Source organism: Somniosus microcephalus, chromosome 25, assembly GCF_052327205.1.
Source record: "Somniosus microcephalus isolate GS21.2 chromosome 25, FLI_Smic_1.0, whole genome shotgun sequence".
In the NCBI taxonomy this organism is placed as follows: Eukaryota; Metazoa; Chordata; class Chondrichthyes; order Squaliformes; family Somniosidae; genus Somniosus; species Somniosus microcephalus.
The window spans coordinates 51,584,576-51,602,780 of NC_141011.1; the positions used below are offsets into that span (position 1 = coordinate 51,584,576).

The 18,205-nt window shown below is 44.6% G+C and overlaps 1 protein-coding gene across 27 annotated transcripts in view; it reads left to right on the forward strand.

Annotated features, from left to right (window-relative positions):
* The window catches only part of kif1b (kinesin family member 1B), a 290,388-nt gene extending 272,470 nt beyond the window's left edge, over positions 1-17,918 (forward strand). For all 27 annotated transcript variants that reach the window (XM_085967403.1, XM_085967405.1, XM_085967411.1 and 24 more), the window contains 5 exons: positions 3,397-3,521; positions 5,135-5,284; positions 5,417-5,609; positions 7,677-7,795; positions 11,140-17,918. In XM_085967403.1, the coding sequence (XP_085823529.1) occupies positions 3,397-3,521; positions 5,135-5,284; positions 5,417-5,609; positions 7,677-7,795; positions 11,140-11,182 (630 nt within the window). In that variant the 3' untranslated portion in view covers positions 11,183-17,918. The remainder of the gene's footprint in view (positions 1-3,396; positions 3,522-5,134; positions 5,285-5,416; positions 5,610-7,676; positions 7,796-11,139) is intronic.
* Positions 17,919-18,205: the final 287 nt, after the last annotated feature.

The window sequence follows — 18,205 nt, forward strand, 5'->3', positions numbered from 1 at the left end:
CTTTTTTCAAGAGAACAGTACAGTGATCGGCCTAGCTGTATACAGAGGGAGCAGCTTTTCGATTTCTGTATCTTTCGAGCTCTTTGAAAACCATGCTCCTTTATACACCATATTTTGCCGACATCAAAAGTACACGTCACAGCTAAGGCCTCATGGCGTGTTCCCAAATCTTTTGAAGACAGTCTTTTTTTTTTTAATTAGTTCACGGGATGTGGGCGTCACTGGCAAGGCCAGCATTTACTGCCCATTCTTAATCGCCCTTGAGAAGGTGGTGGTGAGCCTCCTTTTTTAATACCGCCGTAGTCCGTGTGGTGATCAGTTTGGCTTGCTAGGCCATTTCAGAGGGCAGTTAAGAGTCCACCACATTGCTGTGGGTCTGGAGTCAGATATAGGCCAGACCGGGTAAGGATGACAGATTTCCTTCCCTAAAGGACATTAATGAACCAGATGGGTTTTTACAATAATCCGGTAGTTTCATGGTCACCATTACTGACACTAGCTTTTTATTCCATGTTTATTTATATCAACTGAACTTAAATTCCCCAGCTGCCATGGCATGGTGGCATTTGAACTCGTGCTGTGGATCAAGGCCTCTGGATTACTAATGCAGTAACAGGACCACTATGCTACCATACACCATAAATAGTCCGTTCATGTAAACCGTTCTAGTTGTTTATTCCAAAGCTACTTCCCTCAAACAGGACTTCCTGACGTAACTGTTCCCAACCTCTTTGAAGAACAGGCTTGATGAACTGTTTTCTTTCTCTGCCTCAGTCAGTGAATCGTCTGCCTACGTTTATTACTCAAGCCCCTAAAGTTAGAACTTAATCACTCATGGCTGACGTCCTCAATGTCACGTATTTCTTTGCGGGAGCACTTTACGTAGCAGGAGTCAAGCTGTGCATTACTCTATCCGCGCTTCAAAGCCATCCTATTTACCTTGGAAGACCTGTTGCTCCAAGATACAAAGAAGTTCGACAATTAACGCGTAACTCCCCAAGATGTCCAACGTGCATCTCTCCAGGATTTCCAACAAGGATAAATTCAAAATAAGCAACAACAAAAAAAAAACAGCTTTCAAGCCTTAAAATAAGATGGTGCACTGTGCTGACCTCCACTTTGCATTTACCTATTAGAGAAGGAATGTAGAGTCACCGAGTCATAACGGCACAGAAGGAGGCCATTCGGCCCATCGAGTCCGTGCCGGCTCTCTGTAGAGCGATCCAGTCGGTCCCATTCCCCCGCTCTATCCCCGTAGCCCTGCAGGTTTATTTCCCTCAAGTGCCTATCCAGTCTCCCCTTGAAAACATTGAGTGTCTCCACTTCCACCACTTCTGTCGGCAGCAAATTCCAGGTCCTCACCACTCGCTGCATAAAAATGTTTTTCCTCACATTTACCCCCCCACCCCCCCCCCCACCCATCTCTTGCCCAAAACCTTAAATCTGTGTCCCCTAGTCCTTGTACCATCAACTAGTGGGAACAGCCTTTCCCCGTCTAGCTTATCCAAACCCCCCTTAATAGAAACATAGAAGATAGGAGCAGGAGTAGGCCATTCGGCCCTTCGAGCCTGCTCCGCCATTCAACGAGATCATGGCTGATCATCCAAACCCTAGCACCCGGTCCCTGCACCGACAGCCATCCCACCCAAGCCCTATCCCCGTAACCCCACATATTTAATCCCCCCTAACACTAAGGGCCAATTTTTATCATGGCCAATCAACCTAACCCACACATCTTTGGACTGTGGGAGGAAACCGGAGCACCCGGAGAAAACCCACGCAAACACGGGGAGAATGTGCAAACTCCACACAGACAGTCACCCGAGGCCGGATTTGAACCCGGGTCCCTGGCGCTGTGAGGCAACAGTGCTAACCACTATGCCACCGTGCTGTACACCTCTATCAAATCACCCCTCAACCTCCTTTGCTCTAATAAAAACAAATCCAGCTTTTCCAACCTGTACTTGTAGCTAGGATCCCCCATCCCCAGAACCATTCTGGTAAACCTCCTCTGCACCCTCTCGAGGGCCTTCACATCCTTCCTAAAGTGTGGTGACCAGAACTGGACGCAATACTCCAGTTGTGGCCTAACCAGTGCTCAATATTTCTGCTGCTGTTGTCTAACATACAAATTCTAGAACTGCTACACACGTGTTCTGGTGTCTTATCACAATGCTGTGGAAGGTTTTAAATTACTAGTGCTTTATTATAGTTTTTACATTTTAATTTGTTTGTCCTGAAAGAGCCCTTGCAACAGGCACCGTCCCCAAACGAGGACAGCTGGGGAAGCTCACTCCTGGTGTCTGAGAATTTTTTCCTTGAAATGGCTACCAAAGTGGTGGTGAGAGGGGCGAGTGACCTGAAATCTCTGAGCTCTGCCCGTCTCCCTCCCATTACCTGCCTGAGATTAGGGACTTGCTGTCCAGGGAACTGTGGCTGGAAATTTGGACCGCTGTTATGATTAAAGTTATCTGAATGTTAGCAGAGTGGCTTTGTGAGCATGCTGAATGTATGTAGGTTAGTATTTTAAAGGGGGGGGTCGTTCCTTTGCAAGTGTTTCAAGCAATCGGAAATTACAATGATTACAGAGGTTTCCAAACATTTCCATGCGAGGGTCTCCTACAAATATTGACACATTTCTTCAACTGCTGCAGTCCGTGTGGTGAAGGTGCTCCCACAGTGCTGTTAGGGAGGGAGTTCCAGGATTTTGACCCAGTGACGATGAAGGAACGGCCGATATATTTCCAAGTTAGGATGATGTGTGACTTGGAGGGGAACTTGGAGGTGGTGGTGTTCCCATGCGCCTGCTGCCCTTGTCCTTCTAGGTGGAAGAGGTCGTGGGTTTGGGAGGTGCTGCCGAAGAAGCCTTGGCGAGTTGCTGCAGTGCATCCTGTGGATGGTACACACTGTAGCCACGGTGCGCCGGTGGTGGAGGGAGTGAATGTTTAAAGTGGTGGATGGGGTGCCAATCAAACGGGCTGCTTTGTCCTGGATGGTGTCGAGCTTCGAGTGTTGTTGAAGCTGCACTCATCCAGGCAAGTGGCGAGTATTCCATCACACTCCTTCCTTGTGCCTTGTAGATGGTGGAAAGGCTTTGGGGAGTGAGGAAGTGAGACACTTGCCGCAGAATACCCAGCCTCTGACCTGCTCTTGTTGCCACAGTATTTATGTGGCTGGTCCAGTTAAGTTTCTGGTCAATGGTGACCCCTCAGGATGTTGATGGTGGGGGATTCAGCGATGGTAATGCCGTTGAATGTCATGGGGAGGTATATACCACGGGAAATACATTTTTGATATTTTTAATTGTTTCAGGGTAGGTCAAAATGAGAACGTTCTTGTATTTGTGCCGTTAAAAACTGCAAGATGTGGGTTACCAAAAAATGCTTTCTGTTTCAGCTTTCAGATGTTAACTCTCCAATTGGTCGCGACGCTTCCGTGTCCAGTTTCAGCAGCACCACCCTCACTCCCTCTTCCACCTGCCCGTCACTCGCAGATTCCAGGTGTAACTCAGTTGATCAGAAGTAAGTCTAAAACAAAGAATGAATGCATCTTTGTGCTAATTAAGTTGAGGGATGCTAGCACTGAAGAATGGAATAGTTTCCTCACTGACTTGTTAAGCCTGATGCTGAAGAAAGAGAGAGTTTAAAAAAAAAAAAACGCTCCACTCACCTGCATCAATGTGCCTTAAACGTATTCTTAAAGTAGCCTCCCCTTGCACCAGGGTGTATTTTCCCACTTTCTATCAGCTTATGCTAATGGTCATTGAGCAGAAGTGCCATGTGTCAAATTATGGCCTGTTTTATGGTGCGGTCCCATCGCCACAAAGAGCTGGGTTGAGACAAATTAATCTTGTTTCAGAGAACCCTTGCAGCTGGTGGAGAAAGGACGGGAATCAAACTTCCCCCAAATCTTTAAAAATACCGTGGCTAATGGGTTTTCCTCTCTCCCCGCAACCCCCCCCCCCCCCCCCCCCAATTGCACTCTGTTGTTTTTGGGGGGGTTGAGCTACATTCAAAAAATGGAGATACATGCCCACAGAATGCAATCCAAGTGTTCGGCCCATTCGTTGTGTCCTGTTCTTTTTTGGTACACGTACAGGATCCACTGTTCTACCCCCAGTATCTCAACTCCAGCCTTTTTGCCTCCTTTGTGCCTTGCTCAACGCTTGTATCCCTTGTTGAACCGACAGCCATCCCATTCCTTCTTGAAGGTTTACGGATAGTCAATAACTGCCTTGCCAGCGTCGCCAACATCCCAGGAACAACAAAATAAGACACTTTAGGAAGGATGTGAAGGAATTAGAGAGGGTGCAGAAAAGATTTACGAGAATGATTCCTGGGGTGAGGGACTTCAGTTACGTGGATAGACTGGAGAAGCTGGGGTTGTTCTCTTTCGAGCAGAGAAGGTTGAAGGAGATTTGATGGAGATGTTCAAAATCATGAGGGGTCTAGGCAGAGTAGATAGAGAGAAATTGTTCCCATTGGCAGAAGGGTCGAGAACCAGAGGACACAGATTTAAGGTGATTGGCAAAAGAACCAAAGGCGACGTGAGGAAAAACCTTTTTACGCAGCGAGTGGTTAGGATCTGGAATGCCTGCCTGAAATCGTGGCTTTCAAAAGGGAATTGGATAAGTACCTGAAGGAAAGAATTTGCAGGGCTACGGGGAAAGGGCGGGGGAGTGGGACTAGCTGAAGTGCTCTTGCAGAGAGCCGGCACGGGCTCGACGGGCCGAATGGCCTCCTTCCGTGCCGTAACCATTCCATGATTCTTAATTTAAAAATGGCCTTTTTTTCCTCCATAACTTGGATCCCTGATTTATTTTCTCTAATCTATTCCAATTTACTTAATTATAATCAAATCTTCAAAAGTGAAATCTGTTGTGGAAAAAAAGCACCAAAAATCCTGATCCTGTTGTACCCCCCTCTATCTCAACAGTCATTCTTAGGGGCCCCTTTTGTTTTAATGCATCACTTGCTGAGAACATACCCGAAGAATGTCTTTATTTCTGCACTGCTATTTCAAACTCTTTGTTGCCCATGTCAATATTAAGCTCCACGGTGCCAAGTTTGCGTTTTTGGTCCAGTATCTTTCAGCCCTTCCTCCTTTGTAAGATGAGACTGTGTTCACGTTGCAGGACCCCCGAGGCCAATTCTCGATCTTCTAGCCCGTGCATGGAGTTTGACGGCTTCCCCGTGGTTTCTCGGCTAGAAACTTCATACCTTGCCAGAGCCGGGAAGAATGAATTCCTGAACCTGCTTCCTGATATTGAAGAGATCAGAACTGGGTAAAAACGTCTCGCGAAACCCCTAATTTATTTTCTCCAATCTATTCCAAGTTACAAGCACTTTTTAAAAGTTAAAACACCAATTATATTTGACATTTTTATATGTGTGCTTTTTTTCTTCATATGCCATAGTCCTGTGGTATCAAAGAAAGGATACCTGCATTTCATGGAGCCACAGTCTAATTCCTGGGTGAAGCATTATGTTGCTATCCGTCGTCCGTATGTGTTTATCTACAACAGTGATAAGGACCCTGTGGAAAGAGGCATTCTAAATCTGTCCACCGCTCAGGTGGAGTACAGTGAGGATCAGCAGGCAATGCTAAAGGTCAGTAAAATGATGCGCTGCGTATCTGTGCACTTTTTCGCAAGCAAAAAAAAACCTGAATTCATTAAGACATAATGGGGGAGAAATTGGGTTGCTTTGCGACTCTCGCTAGCGCCCTTCTCCCCCCCCCCCCCCCCCCCCCCCCCCCGGGGGCCACAAATGCCCTCGCGCCCGGGCACGGCACCACTAACGCTTCCCGCGAAATTCGGCGGGAGGTTAGCAGTAGCCGGTAGCGCCCCGCTCTGCCGGCGAGGATTACGTCATCACCGTGCCCCTTGAACTATCGCCCAGGTGATGGGACCGACCGGCTCAGGGGGCGGTTTTGGTAGCGGTGCGGCGGCGCCACTTAAAGGGCAGGTGTTGGGACGGCCATTTTTATTTTGGCCGCCTGCCAGCACCTTTTACATTTCTGTGCGGGGTGCCGGCCGCGATCGCTCAGCCTGGCAGTCCTCTTGAGTGCCGGGCTGTTTCCACGGCACCCCGGTGGTCCGGTAGGGCCCCGGTATGCACAGTGCTAGGCCACTCCCCTTTAATCAGGGGAGGAGGCCTACAATACCGCGGCGCTACGTGCCGCCGCGACATTGAGTAGTAGCGCCCCAGGAAGGAGGTGGAGAGCTTCCAGTAGGGCTCCACCTCCTCCTTGGGGCGCTACTACTGAATTTACGGGGGAGGGGCGTTAACTTTCTCGGGGTGCTAAAATTTGCGTCCCAGAATGGGCACTACCCAATTTTTCCCCCCAATGTATATAGTCACCTCTCGTGAGGCCCAAATCACTAGGATTTACTGGCTATACATAGGAATATGTGTTCAACACCAATTCTGTGAGAATGCTGGCTGCCGGATTTGTGGTACACCTCACCCTATCTTTGGGTGCTCGTGTGCTCTGCTAACCTGATGCTGCTCACGTGCCATTTATCCTTGCATTCTCTCGTTTTATAATGTATTGAAGTGCGTAATTAAAATATGCAGTAAATTCTACAGCTACCTAAAAGATTTCATATAAAACCCTTTTCGAAGCCCCCTTCGATGGCTCGGTTGGTAAAATCAGCATCCAATGGGAACGTACAGTCCAGGAGCTCGCAGGTTTGACCCGAGTTAGCTGATCTTGGCTGTGATGCCAGTAAGGACAACATCTTTCATATGAGACGTTAAACCAAAGCTCCATCTGTCCTCCTCAGATGGACGTAAAAGATCCCATGCCACTATTTCGAAGAAGAGCAGTGGCATTCTCCTCGGTGTCCTGGCCAATATTTATCCATCAATCAACATCACTAAAAACAGATTATCTGGTCATTTATCACATTGCTGTTTGTGGGAGCTTGCTGTGCACGAATTGGCTGCCGTGTTTCCTACATTACAACAGCGACTGTACTTCAAAAAACGTACTTCATTGGCTGTAAAGCGCTTTGGGACATTCTGCGGTTGTGAAAGGGGCTAAATGAATGCCAGTCTTTCTTTTAACAGTCCCTGGGCTAGGGAGGCTAAATTCAGCCTGGGTTCCTGCTCTTGATTGCGATCCAGTGACTCATGCTGCAAAGGGTGTTTTGTATGGGTGTCCGATGAGGACAGGATCAGCTAGTTGTGTTGCCACAGTCAAAAGCTCTGCTATATTGTCGAAGCCCATGAAGGTTGGCGGCTTGGCTGAAGGCAGCCTCTGCCCGTGGAACTATATCCGAGCAGAAATTCACTGCCTTCTGGAGAGAAGCGGAAGAGGTGAAAATTGGCAGCGAAGAAACACTTTTACGTGACAGTTAGAGTTGCAACCCTCTTATTTCATGGTTAAAAGTCTAAAGTCTGCCACAGAGGGCTGTGGATGCTGAGTCGTTGAGTATATTCAAGGCGGAGATCGATAGATTTTTGGACTCTAGGGGAATCGAGGGGGATGGAGATCGGGCGGGAAAGTGGAGTTGAGGTCGATGATCAGCTATGATCTGATTGAATGGCGGAGCAGGCTCGAGGGGCCGAATGGCCGACTCCTGTTCTTATTTCTTATGTTCTTAAAACAAAAGGAGCCAAAACCTTCAGGTTCCAGTGAATAACCATGTGTTTGTTTTTTTCATTGTGCAGACAGCTAACACTTTTGCAGTGTGCACAAAACATCGTGGGATACTTCTCCAAGCAAGCAATGACAAAGATATGTATGATTGGTTGTATGCTTTCAATCCACTCCTGGCTGGTTCAATCAGGTAAAATATCAGTTTATAAATTAGAAAAACTTGCTCTCATTCCAGGCAGGTCCCTGTTCCTGGCCTTTGTGGCCTGGAACTCTTCCTTGGAATTGCAGAAGAAGATATCTCATCATTGCAAGCATACGCGAATGAGCAAATTTTCAATTTAATTAATTGAGAAACACCGCTTGGGAGGCAGTTTGATTATTCAGAGCCTTTTTATAAAAAAAAAAAAAAAAAATCAAATCACTACAAGAGCTGTAATTAACTTCAGCATCATTTTTTTTCTTTTTCTTTCTGTCGCTGGCGATCGTGTTGATATTAAAGAGTGGGAGCAGCTACCGTGAGAAAACTGAATTCATTTCGATCGTCGAGATGACAATTCCTTGAGTTAATTCGTTCATTCATCGGCTCCCTCATGCTGTCGCAGCTATTTGCCGTTTGTTAAAACTGGAATAGGAAGGAAAAAGGGAATATTTTTAAGGGACACTGATCGTGCTAGTCTACTCTTTAAATGTTTTCTGTACATTTCCAATTAACTCAGTAGCTTTTTGTGTTCAGATCTATTTATATCCATGTGCTGGAGTTCAGTTTAAAAGGTGGAGTGTAATATCAATTACTGCTAGGTTTTTTACATTTGTATCTCGTGGTTGTGCGTGTGCTACTTCTGCCTCTTTATGTTTTCAGATTTTAAACAGTTAATTATAAAGAGGCAGATTTAAGTAAATGCTTATTAAAAGGATTCAGATAGTGCACCCATACCCCTTAATGTCCAGCATTCATTTGAAAAGTATATACTTGCTCAAATAGCCCTGATATTATAGATGATACTGTCTTGGAAGAGTTACTGAGCAAGGGGCATTAACAAGGTCTGTGATGTTTGAATCACTGAGCTAACTGTCCTTGGTTTTATGACGATGTCTGCTGACCAGTCATTCACTCGAAACTCGAAACTCCTTCAAGGCAGCAGTAAAAGATCGTAAGGCTGGCTGTAGCTGCTTCTGCCTTTGTACATTTTCATTTTCAACTAAGGTTATTCACCCTGCATTACCAAATAATGCATCCAAAGTCATCAAATGAAACCAGGCCTTTAACATGTTTTTAACACTTGTTTTGGTGTAAAGTTGTTTAACTGCTATTTTTTAAAAAAGATTGTGACTACAGGTAGACTACCCTTTATCCAGACTTCCGAAAACAGAAACCCTCTAAAAACCTTCGGTTTTTAGAGGGTTCCGGTTGCGGAAGTTCGGATAAAGGGTAAGTCGTGCGCACGACCCCCCGCGGACCCCCGCCGACCCACCTTCCGAAATCCGAAATTCTCCTTTATCCGAAACTCGGCTGGTCCCGAGGTTTTCGGATAAAGGATAGTCTACCTGTATTATTCTTTCACGGGATGTGGGCGTCGCTGGCAAGGCCAGCATTTATTGCCCATCCCTAATTGCCCTTCAGAAGGTAATGGTGAGCCGCCTTATATAAAAATGAGTGTCTTGCTAGGCCATTTCAGAGGGCAGTTAAGAGTCAACCACATTGCTGTGGGTCTGGAGTCACATATAGGCCAGACCAGGTAAGGACGGCAGATTTCCTTCCCTAAAGGGCTTGATGCAGTGAGTCAGCACATCGTCCTTTCACCAATGGAGTTGGGTCAGCCATACCAAGATTACACAGGATATACGGCACAGAAACAGGCCATCGGCCTAACCAGTCCATGCCGGCGTTTATGCTCCACTTGAGCCTCCTCCTGTCTTTCCTCATCTAAATCTATCAGCGTAACCCTCTATTCCCTTCTCCCTCGTGTTTGTCCAGCCTCCCCTTAAATGCATCGATACTATTCACTTCCACCACTCCCTGTGGTAGCGAGTCCCACATTCTCGCCAGTCGCTGGGTCAAAGATGAAGAAGATATCTCTGCTGAGCTGCATAGGGTTAATTTGAAATGTGTGGGATAGTCTCGGGCTTTAGTTTCTGGTGGGTGCGGGCCTACTCGGTAATCTGCCACAAACCGACGTTAAAGCGGCTGTTCCTCGAGAGGCCATAAAGGAGAGTGGGCCGTGGCAAATGGGTGCAGTCCGAGGGACTCTGCTCAAGAGGGGATTAAACACGATATAACAATGAGAGAGCGGCACGCTCTGTGCACTCTGTGCTACACGTGACCCGAGAACCCTTGATCCTGACACTGAGGTGGAACATGTTCCATTTCCCCAGCACTAGCATCCTCCCTGAGGAGCAGAACGTCTCACCCAAAACACAAACTCGGGTTGGCCTGCTTTGTAAATAGAGTGCACTGAAAATTACATTTTAGTATTTTTCAATGATTTCCTTCAGCCATGTCATTTATTCTTGTTTTCTTTTAACTTTTTATAATTAAACCCCTTCAGCTTCCAAGGCCCTAAGCTCTGGAGTTCAATCCCTAAACCGCTCTCCCTCTCTTTCCTCCTTTAAGACGCTCCTTAAAACCTACCTCTTTGACCAAGTTTTTGATCTAAATGAGTAAATATTTATTTACATTAATCTTAATTTTTCATCTGCATTTAATTCACTCCTGTAGAAACATAGAAACACAGAAAAATAGGAGCAGGATTCGGCCCTTCGAGCCTGCTCCGCCATTCAATATGATCATGGCTGATTCTTTATCTCAATACCATATTCCCGCTCTCTCCCCCATACCCCTTGATGCCTTTTGTGTCTAGAAATCTATCTATCTCCTTAAATATATTCGGTGACTTGGCCTCCACAGCCTTCTGTGGTAGAGAATGCCACAGGTTCACCACCTTCTGAGTGAAGGAATGTCTCCTCCTCTCAGTCATAAATGTCCTACCCCGTATCCTGAGACTGTGACCCCTCGTTCTAGACCCCCCCCAGCCAGGGGAAACATCCTCCCTGCATCCAGTCTGTCTAGCACTGTCAGAATTTTATACGTTTCCACGAGATCCCCTCTAATTTTTCTAAACTCTAGTGAATACAGGCCTAGTCGACCCAATCTCTCCTCATACGACAGTCCTGCCATCCCAGGAATCAGTCTGGTGAACCTTCGCTGCACTCCCTCTATGGCAAGTATATCCTTTCTTAGGTAAGGAGACCAAAACTGCACACAGTACTCCAGGTGTGGTCTCACCAAGGCCCTGTATGACTGTAGTAAGACATCCTTGCTCCTGTACTCAAATCCTCTTGCAATGAAGGCCAACCTACCATTTGCCTTCCTAACTGCTTGCTGCACCTGCATGTTTGCTTTCTGTGAAGCGTCTTGGGACATTTTGCTATGTTAAAGGCACTATATAAATACAAGTTGTTGTTTTTATAATTATATAGATTGGTGCCTTCTCAGATTGCTGTCTTACAGTTACAATTTTGTTTTTTGCTTTTTAGGTCAAAACTCGCTAGAAGACGTTCAGGGCAACCAACAATGTAAAAGAAAACCTTTCACAGAAAGCAAGAGATGAAGTAGTTATTCTGACTTGCCTTTTGAACATACAAGTGTTGCTCTTAACCTTTGTGATTCTTGACGGTTTCTCTTGTACATGTAGACATGTGGCTTAACTCTCTATCTAAGCACCTTTTTTTTTCTAGTTACCAAAATACTGTGTTTTTTTTTCTTTACATCCATTCCAGATCTCGTAGTAGCATGTTGTAAAATAGTCGAGTGCGCGCACGATTCCCAACAATGTTTTCCATTTCCGCTGGTTTTTTCTTGTGTCTGTAGGATGTCCTTGTCTGTGCTACCTGTCGAACTGTAGCCTTTGATTTGTGACCGCACGGTAACTACAACTGGCCCTCGGAGGCTAGTGGCTGTAAGATGAGGCAGGAAAGAGAATTTCGGGGCTATTTACCTGATAAGTGGGTAGTGTAAGGAGAGAGTCTACCTTCAGGAATAGGTTGTGTGCGTTCTGGAATACAGGAAACTCTTTTTTATCTGGCACCGACGGGACCGGCGTGGTGCCGGTTTATCAAAAAGTCCGGATTACAGAGAGGTATAGTTAAAAGGTACGAGAGCTCCGTACACAGCAACAAATCCAGGCTTCCCTGTTGCTTAGCAACAGGTGCAAGAAGCCCGGCCACAGACCAAGCGCCCCTGTTGCTTAGCAACAAGTGCAGGAACCCCGGTTACACAGATCCAGGAACGGCCACTAATATGAAGTAAAACTTACCTGAACCTACTCCTGAATTTTGCCGGTTAACAGAGATTTCCGGTTATTTAGGTGCCGGTAAATCGAGAGTTTCCTGTACCTTGCATGGTAACCTCCAGTATTCTAGAGCGGCACGGCTGCCGAAGGATCTTACTCTGGACGTTTCTGATGGTCGCAGCGGCTGCGAACTCTGCTAGATTGTTAAGTGTGAATTGGTGGAGTCCATTCTGAGGAAATGCTGTCCTTCTACTTATTCAGTTAGCAAGAAAGCTAGTGGATCTTGAAAGCGTGACCCACTTTGAGTGGTGGATTCACCAATAAATAGCGTGACAGAAAGACAGCAAAACCTACTGGGGAAAACAATCGGGGATAATATATTGCTATTTAACACACATGCTGCAGTGGCTGGGTTGACCTTTTCCTGTGTATATTTGCTTTCTTTTGTGTGCGCATGCTTATCTCGAGGGGCAAGTTTGCACTGTGTTCCTCCTTTTTATCTTTGGGTAAAATGCAGATAATAGCAGACTTCAGCAAATTGTTTTCCAAACTTGACTTCGACGGTGCATGTGATTCTCACCTTCAAGTGACAGAGCAAGAGGCCTGCGTTATTTCAGTGATAAATACTACTTTGCAGTATAATCGTCATTAATCAGGAGCAATGTCCTAAAATAACTGACCGAAGGTCAGGTAATTCCACATCACTGCCGTGCCAGATGGAGAGCTGAAAATACTCCACAAATCATACACCGTGTGCTGTATTCCTTCATACAACCAGATGCATTAGAAGCAAAGTTGTCTTCTAATCGGTTATGTCATGATGAGGTGCTTAACCCCTTTAGTTGCTGGCCTTTGCCCATCACACAACCTGCAGCTGAAGTTGCTATATTCTAAAAGGAGGGAGCAATTTAGAAAGCAGCGAAAGTAAAATAAGACCCTGTTGAAGATGTCGACCAGTATTCGCACCTGCGACTGTGCCAGTGAGCTTACGGCAGCAGTTGAAGCACAGATGCTGAGGTAATCCTCTCATCTGGGCTCAGACATGTCACGAGATTCTCTCTCATGTGTTTCAGTCTCGACAGTTTAGCTGAGAACACATTTGGCTGAAGGGGCTAGGATTGCATTGCGTGTTGTTCCCCAGAAGTTACACACTCGTTTTTTTAAAAATATATTTCGAAATGATTTTCAATTTTTACAATCAATCCATTTTGTTTCTTGACTGTCAATGATGTATCCTAAAGGTGTCGGCTAAAATGTCCCATGCCAAATGCCTTGTCCCTTCCACCAAAACAAGGCATAACACAAGCTGATCACAAACATGTTTACATGTCAGTATTTCTCAAGTAATTTTAGGTTTGCTCTCTCAAAGATCTCATCCTATAGCCAAAATCAATCACACCAATGTGTATAGCTGCAGGTTGACTGGATCAAATTATATCTGAGAATACTTTATCATTTGAGGATATATTGATTAACTGCACTGTAATGAATGGAGGCATTCGGAGTGAAGACAGCATGGTACAGGAAACTCTTTTTTTATCCGGGACCGGCGTGGTGCCGGGTTTATCAAAAAGTCCGGATTACAGAGAGGTATAGTTAAAAGGTACGAGAGCTCCGTACACCGCAACAAATCCAGGCTTCCCTGTTGCTTAGCAACATGTGCAGGAACCCTGGCCACAGACCAAGCGTCCCTGTTGCTTAGCAACATGTGCAGGAGCCCCGATTGCACAGCCACAGATCGAGGAACGGCCACTAATATGAAGTAAAACTTACCTGAACCTACTCCTGAATTTTGCCGGCTAACCGAGATTTCCGGTTATTTAGTTGCCGGTAAATCGAGAGTTTCCTGTATGTGATGACGTGCAAACTATTTTTAAAAAAATAAGAAGTTGAAGCATTTAGAGTATGATCGGTAAACATGTAGCATCTTGCCAAACTTGAGCATGGAGGAAACGTTTCGGTAATTGTGGTCGTGCCCTCGATCTATTCCATCTGGCCCAACGGGATGACATTGGCTTACCTGGGCATCTCCAAAGACCTCCATTCATTGTAGGGCTTTTCCCTCTTGTTGCTTTCGGGTGTTGCTACAGAAGAAACGGGTCCCTCTCGTGCATTGTAGCTGCCTACTAATGCTGTGTGTCATGGAAACGCTTTTCCAGTCATACCGAATGACGGCGGAAACCGGAATTCTATAATGCATGCGAGCCGTTTGTGATCAAATGCACTGGAGATTCAGCCCCATTTAGCAAACCAGCTTAGCATCACTGCTGATTTATTTTTACAGCATATATGCACTTTTTCTTATCAATAACTGACGACCATGATATGCATAAATAGAGCTCGATCAAAAGGGATCCTAGTGGGGTTACCGACTGGATATTCTTGCAGCTTGTACACTGAACAGTTACCAGGAGACTTTAAGCTGCTTTGAGTGCTAATCAGCACTGATTTGTAGAGCGGCACTGGTGGAGATATGTCCAGCATTAATCGACTAATGGGACAGAGAACCATATTGGTGCTTGAATTGTCTACGACAGGAGTTACCAGATTGAAAGCTGCCTCGGCAAATTAAAAGTGAGAATTTCAGTGGTAGTATTTGATTAGTGTACAGTTTACAGTTTTGTTTTATTGCTGAAGGAACAGTGCTATGAAATGAGGGGAGGGGGGGGGGAAGACGGAGCTTTGCTTTGAACACTTGAAATCAAATAACCTGAAAATCAAATAACCTGAAGTGCTGAACCTGGATTTTCGATCCTTAGTAAGCATCCTATTCCCTAAAATCCTAGCTTGAATCCCTCTGCCCACAACAGATGTTTTTTTAAAGTTTAATTTGTACAAAAGGATCCAAGTGTTTATGAACCATATGTGAAAACATACTTTAGGGTTTAAGGTAATTGCATATTCATTTGTACACCAGACTCTCCTAGTTTGTGATTATAACTTGTGCAGCATCTCATGCTATTGTACTATGGAGTGAGTAGAATTGGATATAACTTAAGTTCTACAAACCTAGGGAATCAAATAGCAAGCAACATTTATCAAACGCATAGAGATCCCTTTCGATAGCTAGTGAAAATGAACAAATCATTGCATTCTTCCTTGCATTTTTAAAAACTGTCAGCTAAAGAAGGCCATTTAAAAGAATGGAAGGCATGACTGAGGCTAGCAAACCTACAGATCATGGTCTGCACTGAAGGTAGAAGTACCCAAGACCAGTTAAATGTAAAGCTTTGTAGTGTAAGGAGTCCAGTATGTTTGACTGCATCGTTTATAGTATGCATAATGTAGCCGGTTGCTTGTAAATGATGGCAGATGATTTAACTGTATGAATTAGTCCCTTTTATGCTCCAAGGCTTCTATTGTTTATGGACTATGCACTATGCTATTTTTTTCTAAAACACAACTCCGCTATATTTCCTCACGTGACCCACATAAAAGATATTCAAGCTTTGAGGAAGAATAGAAAGGACCCACTTTTGTTTTTAAAATTTCTGAATTTTAAAAGCTGAAAGCTGGCAGTTTTTCACGAGCCAGTATCATGCGCTCAAATATCTGCCTGCAGAAAGGCTACCACTATATTCATGATCTGCAATTTACTTGCAGTGAATTTTGAAGATGCAGTCCTTAGCTTTGAACATGGATGGACGTTGTGTTGCAAAAAGTAAGATTAACCGATCGAGTAGAACCAGTACATCGTGTGCCTGAAGTTGGCCAACTTGCAGAGCACACCGTGAGGATGCACCATGCCAGAGGCCAACCAACCTCCAGAGCATAAGCAATTTAAAGAAGAATACTTGGTTACTGGAGCTAATGTACCATACATTGATCAGCTAATGCTTCAGTGTCTGGGAAAAATAAGACTGGCTCATTTCTAACCACTGGATATTTGAAATCACTGCAGTGTATTTAAGCTGGATATAGGGTAGTCATGATGGGTACAGATTCTTGGCCTGAAGTGGCTAGGTAGATGCAGTTACGAATCAAGGATGCTACAGTAGTAAGCTTGAAGTCTTTAGTTTCCACGATGGATGCAAAATGAAGTTTGCACATCTTGCACTTTTAAGACCATGATTCCAGTGCATCGCAGTGTAAACAGCACTGGCACTGAAGATAGAGACCTTTTAACACCAAACTAATGTTACACAAAACAAAAACCCCAGATCTCTTCAGAACATCACGTACAGTTTAGTGTGAGGGCATAACTGAAGAATTGCGTTGTTAAAATATAAATTGTAACTATACGTCCCTGCCAATCCTCTCTGAGAGTTGGTCACCTCTAACAGTTAGGAGAAATAATGCTCAGATTTTTATAACCAGATTTTTTTCTCGTATCAAACCTCACTTAAATAAACTATGATCGATTTAAGATGGACCCCAAGATATCAGTTTATCAGTGAATCTGATTTGCCAAATACAGGACACCAATATAGTCGAGCATCTTTTTAAAAAAAAAAAAAAAAAAACTTGGCCTTTAGCACTGATGAATTGTACCAGAAAAGAAACCCAGGTGCTGCAGGAATCATCTGTTCACCTGAGTCAGTTTACCCTACAGAACAAAAAAGCAAAACACTGCGGATGCTGGAGATCTGAAATAAAAACAGAAAATGCTGGAAATACTCAGCAGGCCAGGCGGCATCTGTGGAGAGAGAAAGAGAGTTAACGTTTCAGGTCGATGACCTTCCGTCAGAACAGACCTTTCGTTATACTCGACAGTACAAGTGCACTGGAAATCCTTTCACTTTAATATTGGTCTGTTTAAAGTCTGGTCGACACAAGGCCGTACACTTTATATTGCAAGATTCCTGCATTGCCATTCCTTTACCAACTCATTTCACATTGTAAATCCGGTGGGAGCCCAGAATCTGGCCACATGTTAAACATACATCATGGATTCATCAGAGCAAAGACTCCCCACACCACCTCCGCCCCCACCACCCCCCCCCCCCCCCCATTACTAGCTTCTCTGTAATTGTTGGCTGGTGCACAATGAATGCACTATTTATTTTGTATGAATTATTTGCAGTAACTTGCACAGTGTTTAAGGAAGTAATTGTTTAGGAAGGGATTGAAAATTGCTGTGGGACATTGTGTATATTCTCAGCATAAGAACCCTTTCACCAATACTGCACATTAAAGTATGAAGTACGCAACCACTTTTTTTTGTGTGTGTGCGCGAGAGACTGTATGCCTTCATAAAGAAGATAAAAGAGTTCAAAATAAGCATTACAACAGTTGGCTTTTTAATTTTCAGATTAGCGGACTGCAATTTAGTACCGTACTGTGATTGATTTTTATTTTGGGGGGGGTGGGGGTAGCCTCGGTGCATTTGGCATGAAAATCTGGAAACTGCGAAATCCATTGGTCAAACCCACGCAAATATTTTGGCTGCACGGAAGCTGCAGCGACCAGGCCGAGCACGCTCGACATTATTTACGGGCGGTAGTGCTGAGACTTTTTTTTGTGGATTTGATTGCTGAATGAACTTGAAATACGTCCTCTATAAATCGATGAGTTATATCGTCTCCCTCGACAACAAAAAAAGTTAGTGGGTATCGCCATTAAAGGGAAAGATACCGTAGCTGCTGTTCCCGGTTTCCTGAATGTGCTGGTGATCAGGAATTTACGTGTGTGTGTTTTTAAATTTTAATTTTGTCTGTTGTGGCTGGTTAACCACAATCCATTGTCGCTCAAGGTTAGCTTTAGTTGGAATTGATTTATTGTGCTTCCTAGCAACACCAGGCCCTTCAGAGGAGTGCATTAACACTGTACATTATTTATTATATTTTGTCAGGGTGGCTGCACATTCATAATTTTTATTTTGTAAATATATGTTGAACCAAGCTTGAGGTATAAAGACTTAAAAAATGTAAATATTTCATGTATTTGTACTAATTATAATCCATTCGCTGTATAGCATAGACGTGCAATGCCAATATCTAATTCTGTGTATGGTAAACTGCACCACTGAACTGTTTAGTGAATGAGGTAACAATAAAGGTACAACCGGAGCATAAGCAAAATAAATGCGTCTTGTTTTCATTTATACTTCATATGCTTACACTGTAAAACAAACAAAACTACAACAATCTAGCACCTTTTAATGTAGTAAAACCTCCCAAGGCGCTTCACAGGAACGATTATCAAACAACATTTGACAGCGAGCCATATAAGGAGAAATTAGGGCAGGTGAGCAAAAGCTTGATCAAAAAGGGAGGTTTTAAGGAGCGTCTTAAAGGAAGAAAGAGAGGCGGAGAGGTTTAGGCAGGGAATTCCAGTGCTTGGGGCCCAGGTAGCTGAAGGCACGGCCACCA